This window comes from Otolemur garnettii, unplaced genomic scaffold, assembly GCF_000181295.1.
Source record: "Otolemur garnettii isolate 467f Iridium unplaced genomic scaffold, OtoGar3 scaffold00062, whole genome shotgun sequence".
Classification (NCBI taxonomy): Eukaryota; Metazoa; Chordata; class Mammalia; order Primates; family Galagidae; genus Otolemur; species Otolemur garnettii.
The window spans coordinates 3,006,305-3,022,442 of NW_003852457.1; the positions used below are offsets into that span (position 1 = coordinate 3,006,305).

Genomic DNA, 16,138 nt, shown 5'->3' on the forward strand with positions numbered 1-16,138 from the left:
GCCACCTGCTCTTCCTTAGACCAACTCTAGCCACCTTCAGCTTCTCTCCTGCTGGCCTCTGCAGGATGAGTCTGGCCCAGGACCTATGTCCACTCAGTCCTAGAGCACACAGGGAAAGCTCTCTTGAAGACTTCATTCTTTGGCTTAAGGTTCAGAGAAGAAAAACTCCATCTTCCTCTGTTAGAAGGATCTCAGCACACCCAGGCACTCTCTGCAAACCAGTTGGTCCTCACTTCTGGTCTCTACAACCTCTTGAGCAAATGCTTCACCTTTTCCTTTGCAGATGGGGAGGCGGGAGACTGACACACCAATGCTGGCAGGATGGCCCCTTCAGTTCTCTGACTTCCTCTTGGGACTTTCTTGCCCTGCTTGAGGACTGTCCCATCCCTGAAATCTTGCTGATTGTTATGGGGGGGATTTTGTAAAATGAGGGGTTGAGTCAGAGGGAATATGAACCAAAGATGGACTTCTACCGAGCTGTCAGAGTCCTGCAGCTGTGCCTGGGGACTGAGGGCACCTGCTCGAGTGTAGCTGGGCTTGGCTGGTCTCTGGGCTGGCGGGGCATCTGTCCATGGTGCTGAAACCAGGCCTGGGCTCAAGATCACAGATTTTTCACTTTTTTCTTTCTCTGGACACCAGCCCCTCTGGCCATCTGCCTCTATCATCACATCTGCTTCTTCCTTGGTGAGATAGTGAATGCTTAAAAATTTTTATGTGCTTAACACCTTCCCCAGAACTTGTTCTTTTACCATATTGAACTCAGATTTTCCTAAAAGAGGCTGGTCTTCTTCCCAATCTCTCAGTTCAGACATGAAGCCCCTGTTCTCATATTTCCCCTCAACCATTGGGCTTTCCATAATTCACTCCCCCAGTAACCTACTTCTGCCCTCGCTCTCTGTGCCCACTTCCTTCGGAAACTTGTACCCATGGCTCCATGGTAGACCTTTCTAGTTGATCCCAGAACCTGCCAGTGGTTCCAAACTCAGCCAAGAAGTCATTCTCCAACCATATCCTCCAAGAAGCTTAATGATAAGTCTGATAAGCAGACAGAATAAATGAGACCTTCTTACCAGCAAGACAGTAGTAGTACACTGTAGAAAGCCTGGTACAGGAGGTTGGCCCAGAGTGTACAAAATTCAGCCATTTAGAGTCTATACTCATAAAATATTGGGGGAATTTCTGGTACTTTTATAAATCTCAGGAGCCTAATTTACAAAATGGGCATATTATAGAATACAGACCTCCTAGGTTTGTTACAGAGATGAAGAGAGAGAGACAATGGGTGTAGCAGGCCAAGTTCATGACCTGCTGAATAAATGTTGTCCTGCACTTATGGCTTCCTGGATGCTGGTGAGGCCAGTCTCCAATGTACCATTTCCTTTCTATAATACAAAGCACTTAATAACAATTGGAGCAGGAGGTTTTCCTGAAGTATAAGATTAGCTAAGAGGAGCAGGAAGAATCGAGAGCCTGGGAAGATTGAAAATGCCATATTTTTTCATTTTTATAAATTGGGTTTAAGGATGATGTGGTGTCTGTAGTATATCCTGGGGGTAGACATTAGGCTTTGAAACATGACCACGTCTGCTGGCTTCTGTAGCTTCAGTGGGCCTGAGCAGGAACAGAATGTGGAAGCACAGCGTCTCATTTCAGGGATGCTGGACTCTTTTTTTAAATTTAATTTTTCTTAAATCATAACTGAATACATTTATAGGATACAATGTGGTGATTTGATATACCATGTGTTATGCTCAAATCAAACTAATTAATATAACCATCGCCTCACTTATTTTTTGTGACATTTCTAATATACTCTTAGTTGTTTTGAAATGTACCCTTGCATTTTGCACATTGGGTGAAATCTCACCAAATACCCTCCCTCCACTCACCCTACTCACCTCCACTCTCCCTCCTCTTCCCTCCTTCTTTCTGGACTATATTTATATTTTACCATTCGTATGAATGGGTAAGTGATTATATATTGGTTTCATAATAGTACTGAGTACATTGGATGATTTTTTCCCCTTTCTCAAGATACTTTACTAGGTAAACATAAAAGATGTGAAGTCTCCATCTTTTTATGGCTGCATAGTATTCCATAGTGTACATAGACCACAATTTGTTAATCTATTCATGAGTGATGAGCACTTGGGCTGCTTCCAAGACTTGGCATTATAAATCAGGTTTCAATAAACATTCTGGTGCAAATGTCTTTTTTGTAAAATGTTTTTTGTTTATCTGGGTAGATACCTAGTAATGGTATTGCAGTATCAAATGGTAGGTCAACTTTTAGTTCCTTGGAAATTCTCCATACTTCTTTCCCAAAAGGTTGTACTAGTTTGCAACCCCAGCATCAGTGTAGGAGTGTCCCCTTATCTGCACATCCACACCAATATCTACAGTTTGGGGATTTTGTGATGTGGTACTGGAGTTAGGTCATATCTCAATGTGGTTTTGATTTGCATTTCTCTAATGATTAAAGATGATGGGCATTTTTTGATGTGTTTGTTGGCCATTTACCAGTCATCTTTAGAGAAGTTTCTGTTCAAGTCTCTTGCCCACAAAGAGATGGGGTTGTTTATTCTTTTCTTATTGATTAATTTGAGTTCTCTGTAGATTCTAGTTATCAGACCTATGATCCTTTGTTAGAATCATAACCTGAAAAATTCTTCTCCCGTTCTGAAGGCTGTCTGTCTGCTTTACTTGCAGTGCCCTTAGTTGTGCAGAAGCTTTTTAGCTTGATCCGATCCCAGTAATATATTTTTAGTGTTGCTTCAATTGCCAGGGGAGTCCTCCTCATAAAATATTTTCCCAGGCCAATACCTTCAAGCATTTTCCCTGCACTCTCTTCTAGTAGTTTTATAGTTTTATGTCTTAAGTTTAAATCTTTTATCCACTGAGAATCGATTTTTCTTAGTGGTGAAAGGTGGGGGTCCAGTTTCAATCTTCTACTGAAAAGGCCACTAGCCAGTTTTCCCAGCGCCATTTGTTAAAAAGGGAACCTTTCCCCCAATATATGTTTCTGTGAGGTTTATCAAAGATCAAGTGATTCTATGTGGCTAGGTTCATCTCTAGACTCTGTATTCTTTTCCATATATCTACATCTCTATTTTTTGTGCCAGTACCATGCTGTTTTGACCACTATAGATTTCTAGTATCACCTAAAGTCTGGTAGAGTGATGCCTCCTGATTTGCTTTTATTTCTAAGTAATGTATTGGCTATTTGAGGTTTTTTCTGATTCCACATAAAACGAAGTACTTTTTTTTCAAATTCTTTAAAGCATGACATTGGTGCTTTGATAGGGATTGCATTAACTCTGTAGAGTGCTTCAGGTGGGATGGACATTTTAACAATGTTGGTTCTTCCCAGCCACGGGCATGGCATATTTTCCATTTGTTAACATCTTCAGCTATTTCTTTTCTCAGGGTTTTGTAATTCTCATTATAGAGATCTTTCACATCCTTTGTTAGATAAGTTAATTCTCAAGTATTTCATCTTCTTTGGCACTACCGTAAAAGCTCTTGAAGCCCCTCCTGTCCAGGCTCTCAATGGGGATGGGAAGTCTCTGCTTCCTGGGAACATGTGACCATGTCCAGAGACAATTTTTGGTTGTTGCAATTGTGCCAGGGATGGTCAACGGGAAGTAGCAGAATGGAGGCTGGGGCTTTGCTTCTGAGTTTCAGTTGGAAAGAAAGTCGGCCTTTGGAGAAAGGTGTGAGGCAGATAGGATTGTCACAATGACATACTGGCATCTAACAAGCAAAGGTCAGGGATGCTGTTCACTATCTTACAACACACACGCCAGGCCCCTCCTCTACAAAGCATCATTCAGTCTCCCGAGTTAGTACCACTGAGGGTGAGAATCCCTGAGCTGGTCGGACCTCACCTTTGTACTTTGTACTTTAAAAGATGCATCGACATCTGATTGCTCAGAGATGGGGACCTTCTCTGAGAAGTTTTGCTGATCAGGAAATTCTTCTTTACTTCAAGGAGCCCTTCTTGTGTGTCTCCCCTCAGCTGAGATCTTACTCCTTATAACCACCCAGAAAACTCCGAGTCTGGATGGCACTTCAGATAAAGAATGTTCTTTATGCCGTATCTTCATCTCCAGGTTAAATACCAGGCTCTTTCTTTGTGTGTTTTTTGTCTATTTAATTTTTTTTGTCTTAGTTTCTTTATAAGAACCCAGGAATTCTCCTCTCATGCTACCAAGTTTATCACGTACTTTTCTAAATTGAGATCCACTTTACCTCCAGGATGTAAGTTTTTTCCATTAACATTTCAGATAACGTTAACTTCAGAGCATGGGGGAATTATCAGCTCTGTTATTCTTAATTCCTTTCTTCTACCTCTGTGGCTTAAATTCTTGTTCACCCTTGTTTTGCTATCTTTGCTCCCCTGAGATGTATTTAACCCCCTATTTTTTAATTCAGATGATATTTTCATGATTTCGGGGACCCTGTATCTGAATGAATTCAAAACAGTATCGGATAGTAACTCAGAACTGACTATGGAACCAGAAAGACTTGGTCTAGCATGTCAGCTTTGCCTTGTGACTTTGAACAAATTAATTGTCTCATGTTGGTTTTACTTTCTCTTCCTTAAATGGAATAACTTTAGTGAATATCTCATAGGATTGTCATGCAGATCAAGGGGGAAAAAAAACCTCGCTCATTTTATAGTAAGGCCTCAATAAACCAATGCCAGATTAAAAATGCATATCAATATTAATGACTTTCTGAGACTCATAGGGTATACTCTCTACCCCCTCCAATCGGGTTTCTTCCTGGTATATAAGAACATTATTCTATTCTATTTACAGAGTCACACTGGGCTCCAGTGATTTAGTTGCTCTTTTATTTGGTGTTCACTTGCACGCAAGCAACAGGGATTTCAGGGAAGTAAAGCCTCTTGAGTTGGGCTTTAGAAGCTGCTTCCTTCACCTTGATCTCTCTGTGCCACACTGATTCATCTGTGGAGGAAGGAGGTGCATCTTCTCCCAGCTCTGCTCATGGCAGCTGCCCCTTCCCAGTTTCCTGTTTTTCAGAGAAACTTACAGAGCCCAAGAGACTCGTCTTTAGAGATTAGAGCTGGGTCCTCCTGAGGGCTAACGTGGTTGGCTTTTATTCAGACAAGAATAAGTCTCCTTTTTATAACAAAAGACACTGTTGGATCTTGCCTGCAAGTTAGTTTATCTCTTAGCATAAGACCCGTACCAATTACGAAATGCTGAGGCAGCAGTGGGAAAGTCCTCGATGAACCCGGTCAGACCACTGGGCTCTGGGAGCCATTCATTCCTCAGTACACTGTTCATTTTCATAAGTAAACATCTGACGGACTTCTGTAGCATGCCAGATGCTAGGCTGGGTGTCGGTGCAGTAAGGATGAGTTGGGCACAGTCCCTGTCCTGAAGAGGTAGGAATCTCACGGACTCACACAGTCAAGGCAGCATTGGAAGTGCAGCTGTGGATGTGTGGACATCTGGGGGGGGGGGGGAATAGGAGAGAAGTTGAGGAGAGGAAAGCCACAAGGACTCAGTGTTGGGATGAACTTGAAAAGCAAGTCTGGGCATGTTATTCATCACTGACACGTGGGCTTGTGTCAATGACAGCAGAGTGGGAGTCCCAGATGTGCCATGCAGCTACTGTGTGATAGGTAGTGAGTTCTTTCTCTTTCTGAGCCTAGATTTCTTTATGTGTCAAGCATGGGAGAGTATCTGCAGGATTGGATACGACGATGCATACACAGTGCGTGGCCCAGTGACAGGCTGCGACACAGACTTGCCTGGAGGAAGCAGGCCAATCTGCTGTCACTCACAGGAGCTCATTGCTTGCCTTCCAGGTTGAGGGATGTGGCCGGGCCACCCATGATCAGCAGCCGCACGCTTGGCTTGCACTTTCACCCGAGGAATGGGCTGCATCACCAGGTGCCAGTCATGTTCGATTATTTCCACCTGTCTGTGATCTCTGTGACCATCCACGCAGCCCTGGTGTCTCTGCGGCAGCCGCTGATCAGGTACGGAGTCAGGAGGCAGCCCCAAGGAGCAAGCAGCTGCCGCCCTGGGAGGTGGGCAGCTGCAGTCCTGGAGATGGACAGCTGTGGCCCTGGGGAGCGGGCGGCTGTGGCCCTGGGGAGCGGGCGGCTGTGGCCCCGGGGAGCAGGCAGCTGAGGCCCAAGGGAGCAGGCAGCTGAGGCTCTGGGGAGGTAGGCAGCTGCAGTCCTGAGGAGGGGACAGCTGTAGTCCTGGGAAGGGGACAGCTGCACAGGCCTGGCAGATAGCTTCGAGGTTTGCCTGGGAACATCAGCATAGACAAGGGTGCTTCTCCTAGGCTGGTGGCACTGGGAGGGGAAGGGAGGGGGCATCAAGGGGAGACTGGCACAGAGCTACAGGCTGAAAACCTGTAAATTCCTACAAACTACAGCCCTCACCAGGAAGACTCGGATTCTGTGCCTGGCTTCACTCGTTTCTGGGTCTTATTTGAGAAGTCCTCTAATGTCCCCGAGCCACATAACCTTCATCTCCCACACAGGAGCACTGATATGTCCCATTTATATAAGGCCCTATAACTCCCAGATGAGTTTGCAGCAGGCAAATGGCAAGAGTTCAGCTTCGTTCTCCCCCAAGTTACCTGTCAGAGGAGGAAGGTCCACTACGGGGGTCGCCCTCCCCGGCAGTGGATTTTCCTGGAGCATCTCCCAGGTCCTGTGAAGCACCAAGGTTCTGTGAATTCCTGGAGGGCAGGAAGAGAGGTGACGGCAGCCAGTGTGTTGTACTGTGCCCTTCACGCCTGCTTCCCGTGGAGACACCGGCCGCACGTCAGCTCAGCGCACCACACACGCCCGCGGGCGAGAGCTGCGTGTGTGCACTGGGACGGTCAGGGATAGATTCGCACAACATGCAGTTTCAGGGAGAGTTTCCCAGTTCCCATTTTCTGTATAGCTTCTCAAGTGTTCAGAGTTTAAATGTATGTGAGGGAGACTTGAGTCCACTAAATTTGTTGTCCCAGGCCTGAAGCCCCTGTTCTCTGCTGAGGTCAGAGAGTAGGAAATGGGGGACTAGGACCTGGTCCCTAGAGGTCTGGACCCAGTGACTGTGCCCATCTGCTGATTCCATGCTGGGCTCTACAGATAAAATTCCCACAGCAGGTTGAAGTCAGACTCATGGTCAGAGCAAAGGGCACAGGGGACTGAGGGCTGGAGAGAGCTGGTGAGGGTGACACCTAAGTCTGGAATCGTGAACTGAGATGAGACAAGTTTGGTCAGAAGCCCTGGGCCTGAAGATAAAGGAGACATGTGTACCAGGGACCTTTCATTGTTTCATGCAGCGGGTTTTATTGCAGGGCTGTTGTGCTCTAGCAAAGTTGTCAGGGCCACACAGCACATTCTGCTAATGGGATCTAAGGATACCTTGGGGTAGATCTGTCCCTCAAGCACTTCACAGTCGAGTGTGGACCAGTTTGGATACATGAAATTATAATATGGCAAATGCTACTGTAGAAAGATTTGGTAGAAAATATTATAAGATTCGCAGTTACAGGAACAAAAGAAAGTAGACCCGACCTTGGGAAGTGACAGAAGAGATAGAATTCAAGAACCAGTGAAGGAGAGAAGAGGTTTCCTGCACGGATGGTCTGTGGCTGGTGGCTCACTCTGAGGCTTAGCAAATAGATGGTGCCAGGGCAGAGTGAGGGAGTGATCTGTCTTCCCTGAGGACAGACAACTCATGAGGGTTGGTCCTGGGAGTCAGGGCCTGGAGAGCAAATTGTCACCAGCTGGGGTCCAGACAATCTTCTGGTCTAGCCATACCACTTATTTGGGGGGGGGGGGATCCAACTTTTCTAAATATCTGTTTCAACATATGAATGAATGAGGGAGACTTTTCTTTCTTTTGAGACACAGTCTCACTCTGTCACTCTGGGTACAATGCCATGGCATCATCATAGCCCACAGCAACCTGAAACTCTTGGGCTCAAGCGATCTTCTTGCCTCAGCCTCCCGAGTAGCTGGGACTACAGGCACCTGCCATGTTGCCTGGCTAAGTTTTCTATTTTTAGTAGAGACATGGTCTCCCTCCTGCTCTTGCTGTTCTCAAACTCCTGAACTCAAGCAGTTCGCCCATCTCAGCCTCTGAAAGTGCTAGGGTTATCAGTATGAGCCACTGTGCCCGACCTGAGGAGGAATTTCTAAAAACTTGGGTGTGATACTAAACCAACAGGGATAGGAGGGGGTACAGTCGTGTTACAGTTGGTGAAAGTGTGCTTGGTTCCGGGTGGGTAACACTAAGCTTCAGCCACTCTAGAAAGGCTAAGACTGGAAGCTCCATGAGGAATAGAGCAGGGCCTTTAAAGGCTCGGGGTCTGGCAGAACACAGAGCTGTGAACTCTAATTCAGAGCGATACCCGTTAAAGCGAGGGGTGTGTGAGTCACAGGGGATCTCAGAATGGGGCAGGGATAAAGGACAGTCTCTAGGCTCACAGGGAGCCAGCTTGCAATCCTGAGTCCCCGTTTGTTAGCTCTATTAGACTGAGCATGGGCGCTCCAATTTCAGTAGACAGCAGAAGACTTTGGAAATTAAGTGAGCTGGCACCTGTGAAACCCTTGGCCATTCATTCAATCTATTGATATTTACTTAGTACCATCCACAGGCCCTGATCTGGGCCTTATGTCTAGCACATAATGAGCACTTACAAAATGGTAAGTAACCATCAGCATAGGCAAGATGAACTTCTGCATACGGGACATGAGGGAAGGTTTTCTAGAAGAAACAGCCTTCGTGTTCCACCCAGGGGATGGGAGACTGACAGTGAAAAATGAATCTGAGAGAGTAGATTGGAGTTATGTGGTAACAAGGTAATTAATGACACATTGGAGAATTGAGAATCTGTTTGTCATAAAAGAATGTAGTGTAGAGGCTTCGAGCAGGAGGGTGACCTGCTGAGTGTGGTGCTGTGGGAAGGTCCCAGCAGCTGTGAGTGGGCTGGACGGGAGTGGCATCAGAATGGGGTCAGAAGGATGAGTTGGAGGTGGGATCGTGGCACGCTCCATGCCTTTCATGCTGGGGAGCCCTGATACTATGATATAATGAGCATGTTGGGATCCAGGAAATCTTAGAAAAGGTTTAACCTCCGACAGAAACAGTCCTTGCTAAGGAGGAGCAGAGATGGAAATTCACAGTAAGAGTTTAGACTTCTCCAGGGATGGGGTAAAAATAGACCCGTCTTCTATTCTCTGGATTTTGCAGGAAGAATTTCTCTCAGCTGCGCACGGTAGCTGGGAACAAAAGGGAACCCTTAAAGCTGTGGGAAATACCTGCCAAATAGGGCAGGCAGTGGCTTTTCCAGAAAAGTAGTTCTTGGCAGCAGCAGCTGAACCCAATCAGTATGAAGCAGGTGTGAAATTAAAATTCAACCTCAAAAGATCCTTAACCTTCGCTAAACCAGACTGAATAAAAGAATGTAATTTTTAATCCTTAAATGAGTTCAGTTGTATTTCTCTTGAGGGATTCAGATCCACTGGAAAATCTAATCGAGGCTGCCCTCAGGTAAATGGCACGTTATTTTAGTTATTAATTTGTAGTGTGTCCCACAAATGTGCCATCCACACACTTGTGCACACATGTACACAGACGTACACACACAGTCCACTTTTCTTCCGGGATATTCCTTCTATCCATTTTCTAGTTAAATTGCAGTTTTGTTTCAACTTGCAATTCAAAACAAATCACAATAATGTCATTATATTTTATTATATTTCTGACATTATTAAGAAGAGCTCCCAGCATTTATTGAATCTGCACTGTTTGCCGGACACTGTACTGAAGTGTCTCTGCCTCATCCCATTGAACCCTCACAATGATGCCGTAGTTTAGGGGCCGTTACCAACCCTTGTGACGTTGGAGGAGATGAGGAGCAGGAGGTTGAGAAGCTCAGCCCCTGTATCTCGGCCTGGGAGGGCCCCGCTGGGGTTCAAGGCCTGGCCGACAGGCCCACTGCCTGCCTCTCAGCACTTGGCAGTCTCTGCTTGAGTATCATCTCTGACTATCATCCTTGTTCCCCCGTCGGTTCTGTGAACTGCTTCTGTACCCACTGCTGAGTTGGCCCCCATGGTGTCACATCAACACAAATTGGTCTTATCTGTCTACTTCCCACGCTAGAGCAAAACGTCTCTTGGGGTGGGGGCCCATGCCTTCCTCTGCCTGCCACCCTGGCACCCAGCACACTGTCTGGCATGTGTATGAACCTAATAAATACTTGAGTAAATGAATTAAACAGACAAAGAACATTATTTCTCTGTCAGTATTTTAAACAGGGACATGGGTCTCCAATTCCTTCTTAAGCACTAATAGTGAAGGTGATGCCCCCTGGGGCAATGTATTATCAAGATCTTTGCCGTCAGAGACTTTAACTCTTGCTAGGGGATTCAAACATACTTATCAAATATGCTTGTATTATATGAAAATTGACCCTAGGCTATTGAAGAGGAGAGTCTGAACGATAGGGGGAAAATTAGTATAAGTAGACTTTACTGACGTATCAGCTGTTGGAAATCAAAAAGCTACATGGAAGAGACATGGTCAGAAACCCAAATACGATAAATCTGAGGAAGCCCGCAGCCTTTCCTAATCCCCTTTCCTCTTGAAGTTGATAGTGGCCATCACAGTGCGTCAGCTGCTCTTTCCAACACGTCGCAGAGCCCTGTAGGACCTGCGTATTGTCTGTGGAAAGGATTTCAGCATTCCCAGCTAGCACTGACTCTGATGGTGCTTCTTCGATTATGAGTCTCTGACATCCAACCAGACTCCCGGGTGGGTCATGGAGGGGATGTTTCATGCTTTTCCACAGATGATCGGAGGTTCATGAGCACAGACGTGTCTCAGACTGTGTCCCCTTGGGGCTTCCCCTGGCCTCCTGGGGCCCATTCGACCTGCCCCTGTGGTTTACAGAGCCTTGGGCTCTGCCTCAGTGCCCCTCACAGGTGTGTCGTTGGCATTCAGGGGTGGGCATTCCTCTGTGTACCTTGCAGGATGTATATCGTCCTTGGCTCGTAAGCTTATGTGTCAGGTGCACCCCTTATTTTCAAGACATCCGAAAACGTCATGTGCAGACACCCCGGGGTAAAGTGCTCCATCTGAACAATTTACTCCAAAGGCTCCATGGTGAGTCTGCTCAGGGGGCTGAGCTAATGAGCATGCGGCTTCCTTCACTTCATTTTTCAGCTGCCTCAATTTTCTTCCTTCCAGTTTCACTCGTCCAGGAAGAGGCTCCTGGCTTGGTAAAGGTGGCCCAGACATGGGACAGGAGCAATCCATCATTTCCCTGGAAAACCTAGTGTTTGGAGCTGGATACTGCAAGCCCACTTCCTCAGAGGTAATGTCTGCCTGGGCAGTGGCCCCGTAGCGTCTACAGCTCCCTGTTGAGGGTGTGTGCTCTGAGGTTCCTGCTTCTGCCAGTGCCTGTGCAGGGACCCTTCCCACACTCGTTTCTTCCCCTCTCTGCCGTCCACCCTCCTTGTATCACAGCAGCATCTATCAAACACATCCCCAGTGCTGAGCCCTTCACGTGGCGCCTCCTACAGGAGGTCCCTGGAAGAACAGGACGCTCTGAGATCTATGAGGAGTTTGCTCACCGGCAAAGGTTGAGGACTGCAGCTGGGCTGGGGGTGGGGCCACAGCCACTTTACCCTAGAGAATGTTCTGGAAAATAAAAGAGAGTCTGAGCAGACATTACAAAAGCTATTCCTCAGGAATTCTCATTGTTTTACAGAAATAACTTGTTTAGTGACTGGCCATACATTGCTGAACTACAGGGTGTGCGGCATTTTATGGCTACCTGACGTCAGTTAACCCAGAGCAGGAGTGGGGAGCCTTTTCATGTTGGAAACCACATTAATTCAACTATGATAAATAAGGCCAACATTTAAGAATCTTCAATTAGTTATACTTAAAAAGTTTATAATCTGTAAAACTTCAATAACTATGGGCTGGTGCCTATGGCTCAAAGGAGTAGGGCACCAGCCCCATATACTGGAAGTGATGGGTTGGTTCAAACCCAGCCCTGGCCAAAAACTGCCAAAAAAAAAAAAAAAAAAGCTTGAATAACTATTAACTATGTACTTAATAATCTCAAAAAATGAAAATTGTCTGTTAATTTGAAAGTTAACTAACCTTTTCATGACTTTTTTATGTCTGCTTTTGATTGGAAAGCACTTGAATAGTTGGTTTCAACATGGAGGTTCATGGTTTCTGCTCATCCACAACCTCCTTTTGAAAAAATGTTTTGAAAAATGATAGCTTTTTTGGAAATGCTTGGATTTTTTGCCTCATATGATACATAGACTTACTTTTACCTTATATTACTTATAAAGAATTATATTACCGTATAATTACTTTATATTACTTTAAAGTAATTATATTACTTTAAAGAAATGTTCAAGTCATTTTGATTTAACGTGATATCAAACAAATGCTGCATTCCTATAGAAATCTCTTTCAACAACTCATGTTGCTGGTTCAGTTCTTTTTTTTAATTTATTTTTTATTAGATCATAATTGTGTACATTAATTCTATCATAGGATACAGTGTGTTGCTTCCATATGCAGTTTGGAAAACTCTCATCCAATTGGCTAACATAGCCATCATGTCTTTCTCATAATTGTTGTGTTAAGACATTTATATTCAACCTTTAGACAAATTCACATGTACCCTAATAGGATAAATTATAGGCGTGATCCCCACAATATCATTCTCTTCACCCATCCTCCCCCCTGCCCTCCCCCCTCCCCTTTCCGGGTAGTCTAGGGCTCCATTTGGATTGTAACTTTCCTAAGATAGCTAACAATTAGTTTCATAATAGTGTTGAGTACATTGGATACTTTTTCTTCTATTCTTGAGATACTTTGCTAAGGAGGACATTTTCCAGCTCCATCCATGTAAACATGAAGGAGGCAAGGTCTCTATCTTTCTTTGTGGTTGTATAGTATTCCATGGTGTACATATACCACAATTTATTGATCCATTCATGGATCCATGGGCACTTGGGCTTCTTCCATGACCTAGCGATTGTGAATTGGGCTGCAATGAACATTCTGGTACAGATACCTGTATTATAGCGTGATTTATGGTCTTCTCGGTATATACCTAACAGCGGAATTACAGGATCAAATGGTTCAGTTATTTATAAACTTTAACCATGTGTTCTCATGGGGAAAAAACATTTCGGTTAATACCTGTTGTTGCGATAACCAATGCACTAGAGAATGATATAGCAAATTCACACTGAATAGTCATTCAACTTAGTGTATTATGAAACTGACAATGTGGTATTGCATTTGCACAGATATGGTTAACAATATTTATAACTTGTTGCAAGTGTCACCAAAAATAGTAGCTTTAGCACAGAGATTTGTTGGTGCAAGATACAATGAAAATAAATGAGAGATGAGAGCATTTGGATCCGTTAATACTTTTTTTTCTGGAGCAATAAACCCTTCCCTTGGTGTTATCCTGTCTTGGAAAGTGCACCATCTGTACCTACCCTCACCGAATTTACTAAATTCAGTCCAGCTGAAATCTGGTAAAAACATCTGTCCTCTGTGTTCTGTTTGCAACAGTGAGTGCCCAAAGTGAGTACCTTGTAGCAAAGAAATCTTCTGTTATGACCCAAATGAGGTGTAAAACCTGCACTGAATCAGTAGTATCAGTTGATTCATCCACAGAGATTGAAGAATGTGCATTTCCCTTTTGAAGCATTGGATGGCATTGTTCTCCTAAAATGAAGGTTAATTCATACTACACATCAGTCCTGGCTCTCCTTCAAAGAGGAGGTTTGTACCTTGAAACGTTGTCAGGGTCTCAGCATCTTACAACTAGGACAGCACATTCTCTCACGATTCCCCCAGTAAACTCTTGCCAGTGTCTGAGCTGCTTTACAAGTTGCTTCAGTGGCATTACTTCCAGATCCTATTGCTGCTTTAAAGAATTGTTTTGCTTTTGGTTTTTATCTTTTAGTTTCTGCAATAAAACCTTTCACGCTTCTCCCTCTAATTTAAAATCCTGTTTTGTGGTTCTTATGAGTGTTGTAATGCTGATGAGCATTGCATTTCTTTAATGTTGATATTGCAGTTTTACAGGCAAGAAAATCATCTTATTTTCAGCAGCAGTGATATTATTGCAATTCTCAACCTTCATTTAAAAACCTGTTTTCTTCGTTTTGCCTTTTTTGGTCTTCTTTGACATGATGGGCAGACTGAATTAAAAAATATCGCTGAACTGTGCGACTATTCACAAATTCAATTTCAAGCAGAAACATGATGAACCATTGTCAAAACCTAATAACAGACTGGTGGACTCAACCCTCATAAACAGTTGCCAACCAGCCTCATGTGGTAGTGTCACTAGTCAGGCCAGGGAAGTTAGAGCTAAATCAGGGGCATAGAGGTCGTCACTTTAGCCCCTATGGCTTACTAATGTTCTAATTGCGGTATTCAGTCTGGGAGGGTAATTTCATTGAAACTTATTTTATTAATTTTTTTTTAGAGACAGAGTCTCACTTTATTGCTCTCGGTAGAGTGCCATGACATCACAGCTCACATCAACCTCTAATTCCTGGGCTTAGGTGATTCTCTTGCCTCAGCCTCCTGAGTAGTTGGGACCACTACTCCTGCTCCTGCCACAATGTCCAGCTATTTTTTGTTGTTGCAGTTTGGCCAGGGCTGGGTTTGAACCTGCCACCCTTGGTATATGGTGCTGGAGCCCTACCCACTGAGCCACAGGCACCACCCAGAAACTTACTTTGTAGTTTGGCATTTTAAATACGTTCATCTAGGCTCAGCACCTGTAGCACAATGGTTACAGTGCCGGACACATACACCGAGGCTGGCAGGTTCAAACCCAGCCTGGGCCAGCTACATAACAATGACAGCTGCAACAAAAAATAGCTAGACATTGTGGTGGGCACTTGTAGTCCCAGCTACTTGGGAGGCTGAGGCAACAGAGTTGCTTAAACCCAAGAGTTGGAGGTTGCCGTGAGCTCCAGCCAGGGCAACATAGTGAGACTCTGTCTCAAAAAGAAATATATGTTAATCTTAAAAATACAATACAAATATAAAAGGAACAAAAATCTATTGATTTAAAAAAGTATTTTGTAAAATTTGGATTCATTCAAAAGGCCACACTTAAGGACCTAGAAGGCCACGTGTGTCCTTAAGGCTGCAGGTTCCCCTGGTCCAGAGTGTGACTAGCAAGTGGCTTTAATAGATAATTATTTAGATCAAAGGGGAGTGAGATGTGACTGATGCTACATTTTAAATGCCTTTCTGGGCCTGATCATGTAAAGGGGCTCACACTCCTCAGGTCTTGTTCCTTTTTACTCAGTATGGTATGTCTGTAGTGGCTTGCTCAGAAGTTACCAGGCTTCTGGTTATTCAGCTTCTCCAGAGAATTCCCATGTGTGCTAAGGGATTTATTATAAGGAATTGGCTTACGTGATTATGGAGCCTGAGAAGTGACAAAATCTGCAATCAACGAATTGGAGACCCCAGAGAGTAGATGTTTACATTTATAGGCCAGGTCTAAGTTTAAATGCAGGAGGAAGCTGATGTCCTACCAGGCGTCCTCAAACCATGGCCCGCAGGGCCATAGCTCAAACATGCAGCCCACCTAGGACATTTATCCGGCCTGCCAGGTGTTTTTGCTGCCACCACCTGTCCTGCTTAGTAGCCAACTTGTCCCAGGGCCCGCAGTCCGGCCTGCCGACGGTCTAAGGGACAGTGAACTGGCCCCCTGTTTAAAAGTTTGTGGACCCCTGTACCTAGACCAAAGACATAAATAAGAGACATAAAATTCTCTCCCAGAGTTTTTGTTCTGTTTAGACCCTTAGCAGATTAGCTGAGGCCGTTCACATTGGAGAGGTCACTCTGCTTTACTTAGTCTGCATGTTCAGATGTTAATGTTGTCTGAAGGACCCTCACAGACACACCTTGGAAAATGTTAGACCGATCATCTGGGCACCCCATGGCCTAAAACTATCCATCACATAACCCACATAGTGAGTGTGGGGGGCTGCTCGTGTTCACAAAGCCCCCAAGAGAAGGGTTGCATCCACGTGGGCACTCGGGCCACATGCTCAGATGGTTCACCA

At 44.8% G+C, this 16,138-nt stretch overlaps 1 protein-coding gene across 1 annotated transcript in view; it reads left to right on the forward strand.

Moving 5' to 3' along the window:
• The window catches only part of FAM135B (family with sequence similarity 135 member B), a 283,763-nt gene that overhangs the window by 190,516 nt on the left and 77,109 nt on the right, over positions 1 to 16,138 (forward strand). Inside the window, exons 6-7 of the mRNA XM_003792859.2 lie at positions 5,843 to 6,016; positions 11,241 to 11,367. Of these exons, the coding sequence (XP_003792907.1) occupies positions 5,843 to 6,016; positions 11,241 to 11,367 (301 nt within the window). The remainder of the gene's footprint in view (positions 1 to 5,842; positions 6,017 to 11,240; positions 11,368 to 16,138) is intronic.